This window comes from Lathyrus oleraceus, chromosome 1 (assembly GCF_024323335.1).
Source record: "Lathyrus oleraceus cultivar Zhongwan6 chromosome 1, CAAS_Psat_ZW6_1.0, whole genome shotgun sequence".
Classification (NCBI taxonomy): Eukaryota; Viridiplantae; Streptophyta; class Magnoliopsida; order Fabales; family Fabaceae; genus Lathyrus; species Lathyrus oleraceus.
Window position 1 is genome coordinate 91,833,842 of NC_066579.1, and position 6,199 is coordinate 91,840,040.

The 6,199-nt window shown below is 38.1% G+C and overlaps 1 protein-coding gene across 1 annotated transcript; it reads left to right on the forward strand.

The window, feature by feature from the left end:
• The first annotated feature begins 1,479 nt into the window (after positions 1-1,479).
• LOC127093185 (uncharacterized) lies at positions 1,480-2,187 on the forward strand. The gene is made up of 3 exons (XM_051032086.1): positions 1,480-1,547; positions 1,653-1,787; positions 1,875-2,187. Exons 1-3 carry the CDS (start codon positions 1,480-1,482, stop codon positions 2,185-2,187), a joined length of 516 nt encoding a protein of 171 aa, XP_050888043.1.
• Positions 2,188-6,199: the final 4,012 nt, after the last annotated feature.

Genomic DNA, 6,199 nt, shown 5'->3' on the forward strand with positions numbered 1-6,199 from the left:
TTTAGATCTAAGCATATCGTCTAACAATGTTGTGAATTGGTTGTTGTTTGATTGTTGTTTGGGAATGCATAATATTATTTATGATGTTATTATTGAATTTATTCAATTATGTTATATGGAGCATGTTATATGCATTATTGGTGATAAATTCACGGTGATCGTTTTTGGTGAGATTGCATGTTATGGTGAGTCATGCATCATGATGTACAAACTTCGGTCCAATTTTTGGTGTGCTTTGGTTCGGTGATATGGATTCAGAAGCGAGTAGCTAATTCTAATGAGGAATTAGTGAAACGTTACCTATGGTGATGGTAACTAATTTTGGTGTGCTCTGGTCTGATGGTGTGGATTCAAGAGCGAGTGGCCAGTTACATATGGGAATTGGTGAAGTGTTACCTATGATGATAGCAATAATTTGGTGTGCTCTGGTCCTATGGTGGGGATTCAGGAGCGAGATGGGCTTGTGTTGTCCATAATGGTACTATATGAATTGTTGAGTCGTGGTATTAAGTTTATTTATTTCATTATTTGTATATGCATTGAATGATTGTGTTGATGTTGGTGATTGAGAACACGTTGGTGATGTATGCAATTGAATTGTGTATAATAATTGTCGATGTTTGTTTAGGCTACCCTTTCATACTTTCTCACCATTATATATTATGAGCTTATTCTCACCCGTTTGTTGTTTATGTGGTTATATGCTCTTTCATGGATTACAAACGAGCAGGTAAATGAGTAGTTGTTTAGAGGCTGAAGGATGGCATAAGTGATGTTCTTTTTTTTTTCTTTTTTTATGCGACTATTTAGTTTTTGTTGCTTTGATATGTAACATTGGGTGGACGAACATTTTCGTTCTTCTAATTTTTATTATTCTTTTGATGTTGTTTATGTTGAATGCAATTTTCATAACCATGTTTATGATATGAGACATATTTGGTTATTGAATTGTTTTATATTGATTATTCCGCTACAACGAGCCTATGTAAAGGCGAGTATGTGATGATATGTGTTTTCTTTAATGCATGTTTTATATAACCCGTGTTACGAAGCATGTTTGATATTGTGTGTGAGTTTTACCCTATGTGTTTAATTATTTTATTCTCGTGTTATTTTGCATTTCAAAGTTTATGGTGTTACATAGTGGTCTCAGAGCAGATCGGTCCATCCAACCAAGTTTTTGATATGTTATTTATTCCCTTGTATGTGACGAGTGTGTGAACAATTTCGATACAATATTTCTTCTAATGTATGTTTATGTCATGCAGAGTAACAGGTGGAAGAAACAATCGCCCAATTGATGATGCTTTGGAGTCAGTGACTTAGGCACTACAGGGGTAGTAGAATTATGAGGGTGATAATGATGAGTTACGTGTACATGGCAAGTTTCAGAGAAATAAGTTGCCGACTTTCAAGGGCAGGTATGACCCAGAGGGTGCTCAGGAATGGCTTGGAGAAATTAAGAATATTTTCTGGATAATGGCATGTACCGAGGAATATAAGGTATTGTTTGGTACTCACGTGTTGTCTGAGGAAGTTGAGGACTGGTGGGATAATGCGCGCCCGAGACTAGAGGTTGTTGGTGCTGAGATCACTTAGGATGTGTTTAGAGTGCAATTCCTGAATAAGTACTTTCCTAAGGATGTGTGTAGCAAGAAGGAGATCGAGTTCCTCGAACTTAAGCAGGGGAATATGACTATTATTGAGTATGCTGCCAAGTTTGAAGAACTTGTGAAGTTTTGTCCATACTACAATGGTGTTGCTATTGAGGGTTCAAAGTGTATCAAGTTTAAGGGTGAACCGCATCCTGAAATTAAATAGGGTATTGGCTATCAAGATATTTTCCGATTTCCTATGCTGGTGAATAATTGTAGGATTTACAATGAGGATAATAGGGCTTGTTCGACTCATTATAAGAGTCATAGTGAGAGGAAGGGGAAGAATCAGTTTCATGGGAAGTTTTATAGTGCTCCAGCTGACATTAGGAAGCACAGAGCTTCAAATGAGAGAAATCGAAGTGGGGGAGAGACTCCCGCTTCTGTCAAGTGTTTCAAATGTGGCAAGTTGGGACACCGTGATAATGAATACAAGAATAATGTTCTGAGGTGCTTCAAGTGCTGGAACATAAGTTACCGTGTTGCTAAGTGCAAGAGTGTTGTATCGACTTGTTATAACTGCAGAAAATAAGGTCACATCAGTACTAGTTGTCAGAAGTCAAAGAAGGCACAGTCTGGAGGAAAAGTCTTTTCTTTGTTAGGGTCAGAGACTACTAGCTCAGACAGGTTGGTTCGAGGTACATTTTGTATTAATATTATTCTGTTGATTTCTATTATTGACATGGGTGCAACACATTCATTTGTTTGGCTTGATTGTGTTGAGAGGTTGGGTTTGAAGTTGTCTTATATGGTTGGGAATATGATTATTGATACCCTAACTCTAGGTCCGGTAACCACTTCGTGGGTTTGTTTGAAATGTCCACTTACTATTTATGGTAAGAGTTTTGGGATGAATTTAGTATGTCTACCTTTGAGTAATCTCGATGTTATCCTTAGAATGACCTAGTTGGAGTTCAACTATGTCCATATCAAGTGTTACGCCAAGGCAATGTCATTTCCAAAGTTTGATGTAAGTGATGAGTTGTTTGTGTCCGCTAAGCAAGTGGGCGAGTTCGTGAAGGATGACTCTAAAGTGTTTATGATATTAACTTCTATGAAGGTCGAAATTAAAGCTTTGATTGATAAGTTACCAGTGGTGTGTGAATTTCTAGCGGTGTTTCAAGATGATGTCAGTAATTTTCTGTCGGAGCACAAAGTTGAGTTTGCCATAGACTTTGTACTTGGTACTAGTTTGGTGTCAATGGATCCTTATAGAATGTATATTTTAGAGTTGAGTAAGTTAAATAAGAAATTGGAAGAGTTACTTGAGAAAAAGTTTGTTCGACCGAGTTTTCGCCGTGGGGTGCACCGGTGTTGCTATTCAAGAAGAAAGATGGTAGCGTGAGGTTATGTGTTAACTATCGACAAATAAATAAGATTACGATCAAGAACAAGTATCCACTTTCGAGGATTGATGATTTGATGGATCAGTAGGTTGGAACATGTGTATTTTGGAAGATTGATCTGCATTAGGGTTATCATCTAATTCATGTTAAACCATGAGATATTCTAAAGACTGCTTTCAAAATGAGGTATGGTCACTACGAGTATTCAGTGATGTCGTTTAGTGTGTCTAACGCGCCTTGAGTGTTCATGGAGTACATGAATAGAATAATCCTTCTGTACTTAGATCATTTTGTGATTTTGTTCTTCAACAAAATCTTGAGATATTCGAAATCTAATGAAGAGCATGCAGGGCATCTGAGAATTGTGTTACAGGCCTTGAAGTAGAAGAAGTTGTATGCATAATGTCCAAGTGCGAGTTCTGGTTGCGAGAAGTGAGTTTCCTTAGTCACATAATTTCTAGTGGTGGTATTGCTATTGATCATTTGAAGATACATATGGTGTTACAATGGGAGACTCCGAAGTCTGTTACAGAGATTAGAAGTTTTCTTGGTTTGGCTATTATTACGGGAAGTTTATCGAAGGCTTTTTGAAGTTAGCCTTGTCGTTGTCTTGGTTGACTCGAAAGGTTGAAGCCTATGTTTGGGATGTGCATTGAGAATAGAGTTTTCAAGAACTCAAGAGGAAGTTGATGTCTGCTCCAATTTTGATTTTGCCAAATCCAAGTGAGTCCTTTGTGGTGTATTATGATGTTTCAAAGATAGGGCTATGTGGTGTGCTAATACAGAATGGTCAGGTTATGGCTTATGCTTCTAGACAGTTGAGAATTCATGAAAGGAATTATCCTACGCATGATCTAGAGTTGCCATCTGTTGTGTTTATGTTAAAGATTTGGAGACACTATTTGTTTGGCTCCATATTTGAGGTGTTGAGTGATCACAAGACTTTGAAGTATATTTTTAATCAAAAGGAATTGAACATGAGGGAGAGAAGATGGCTCAAATTTCTGAAGGATTATGATTTTGGTTTGACTTATCATCCTGGTAAAGTCAATGTTGTAGTTAATGAACTGAGTAGGAAGTTATTGCATATGTCGATGTTGATGGTTCGAGAGTTGGATTAAATTGAGAAACTCAGAGATCTGAGTTCAGTGTGAAGTTGGGCATGTTGAAGATGACTAGTGGTATCCTTGAAGAGATCACAGAAGGTCAAAAAGTTGAATTAGAATTGGTTGACCGGTTAGTGTTAATTAATCAACGTAAATTAGGAGATTTCAGAATCGACGAGAATGGTGTGATGAGGTTCAGAGATAGGGTTTGTGTTCCAGATGTACCAGAACATGAGAAAAGAATTGCTGAAGAAGATCATAGGAGCGGTCTGAGTATTCATTCTAGTGCCAATAAGATGTATCAAGACTTGAAGAAATTTTTTTGTTGGCCAGGAATAAAGAAGGAAGTAGTTGAGTTTGTCAATGCTTGTTTGACTTGTCAGAAGTCGAAGATTGAACATCAAAAGTTATTGGGTCTGATGCAACCATTGAGTATTCCTGAGTGGGAGTGGGACATCATTTCCATTGGTTTTGTGACAAGTTTGCCGAAGACGGTGAAAGGATGTGATTTTATTTGGGTTATTGTTGACAGACTGACTAAATTGGCTCATTTCATTTTGATTAAGACCAGTTATCCTTTGCAGAATTTGGCTGAGTTGTATATTGAGAAGGCTCTCAGCTTGCATGGTATTCTGTGGAGCATTGTTTCGGATAAAGATTGAATATTTGCGTCAAGGTTTTGGAAGAGTTTGCAATAAGCATTGGTTTCTTTTCGTTGATTGAGTTCACTTATAATAACAGTTTCCATTCCAGTATTAGAGTAACCCCGTTCAAAGCTTTGTATGGTATGAGGTGTAGGACTAGGGGTGGCAAAACGGGTCGCCCACCCCGCCCCGCCTTAAGCCCGCCAAAAAAAGGGGCGGGGCGGACAAGCCCGCCAAGTGAGTTGGGCTTAAAAATCTAGCTCGCCCCGCCAAGGTGGCGGGTTGGCGGGCGGTGGGCTTTCCCGCCTATTTTTTATATATTTATTTTTCATTTTTTAATTGATTAATAGGCTTATTTTTACATTTATATTAGATTTTTCACTTATTTTTTAGAATAATTTTTTATAAAGCATTTTTTTTAACAAATTTTACTTATATTGCATATATTCATAAATAAATGTATAAAATATAATCATCAACAAGTATTTCAAAATCATAGTTCAAGTATTAACTTTAAACCAAAGAAAATAAATATTTTGAGTGCTTGATAACTAGGTTGGTGGGCTGATGGGCCAACCTGCCCCTTTTTTTGGAGGGCTTAAGATGAGTCGGGCCTAAAGCGGGGCGGGAAAAGCGGGTAGACAGGCACAAAATTCCAACCCAACCCGCCATTTTTTGGCAGGTGTGCGGGTCGGCCTGTTGGGCCACAATCCGTTTTGCCACCCCTATGTATGACACCTTTGTGTTGGTATAAATCCGGTGAGAGTGCAGTGATTGAGCCTGTGATTTTGCATCAAAATTATGAGAAGATCAAGATGGTCCAAGAGAAGATGAAAGCTTCATAGAGTCGCCATAAGAGTTACCATGATAAGAGAGGGAAAGCACTTGAGTTCCAAGATGGAGACCATGTGTTTTTTAGAGTTAGTCCGATAACTGGTGTTGGTCGAGCTTCGAAGTCTCGAAAGATCACGCCATGTTTTGTTGGTCCGTATCAAATTTTGCAGAGGATATGAGAGGTGGCATATCAGATTACCTTGCCACCGCTGCTTGCTAATCTTCATTATGTGTTTCGTGTATCTCAATTGAGGAGGTACATTCCAAATCTATCGCATGTGATCCAAGTGGACGAAGTGCAGGTAAGAGAGAACCTGACTATTGAGGCCTTACCCATGCAGATAGAAGATCGAGAAGTGAAACAATCGTGTGGTAAGGAGATTGCATTGGTGAAGGTAGTGTAAGGAGGACCAGCTAGTGGGATAATAACTTGGGAGCTAGAGAGCTAGATGAGGGAGTTGTATCCAACTTTATTCCTTTCATGTAATTTTCGAGGGCGAAAGTTCTATAAGTGAGGGAGAGTACCCCAAATTAGATTAGTTATTTTAATTGAATTATTTAGACTTTTAATTGATTATTTGGTGTTTAATTAAAAATAAATCATATGTTTATGG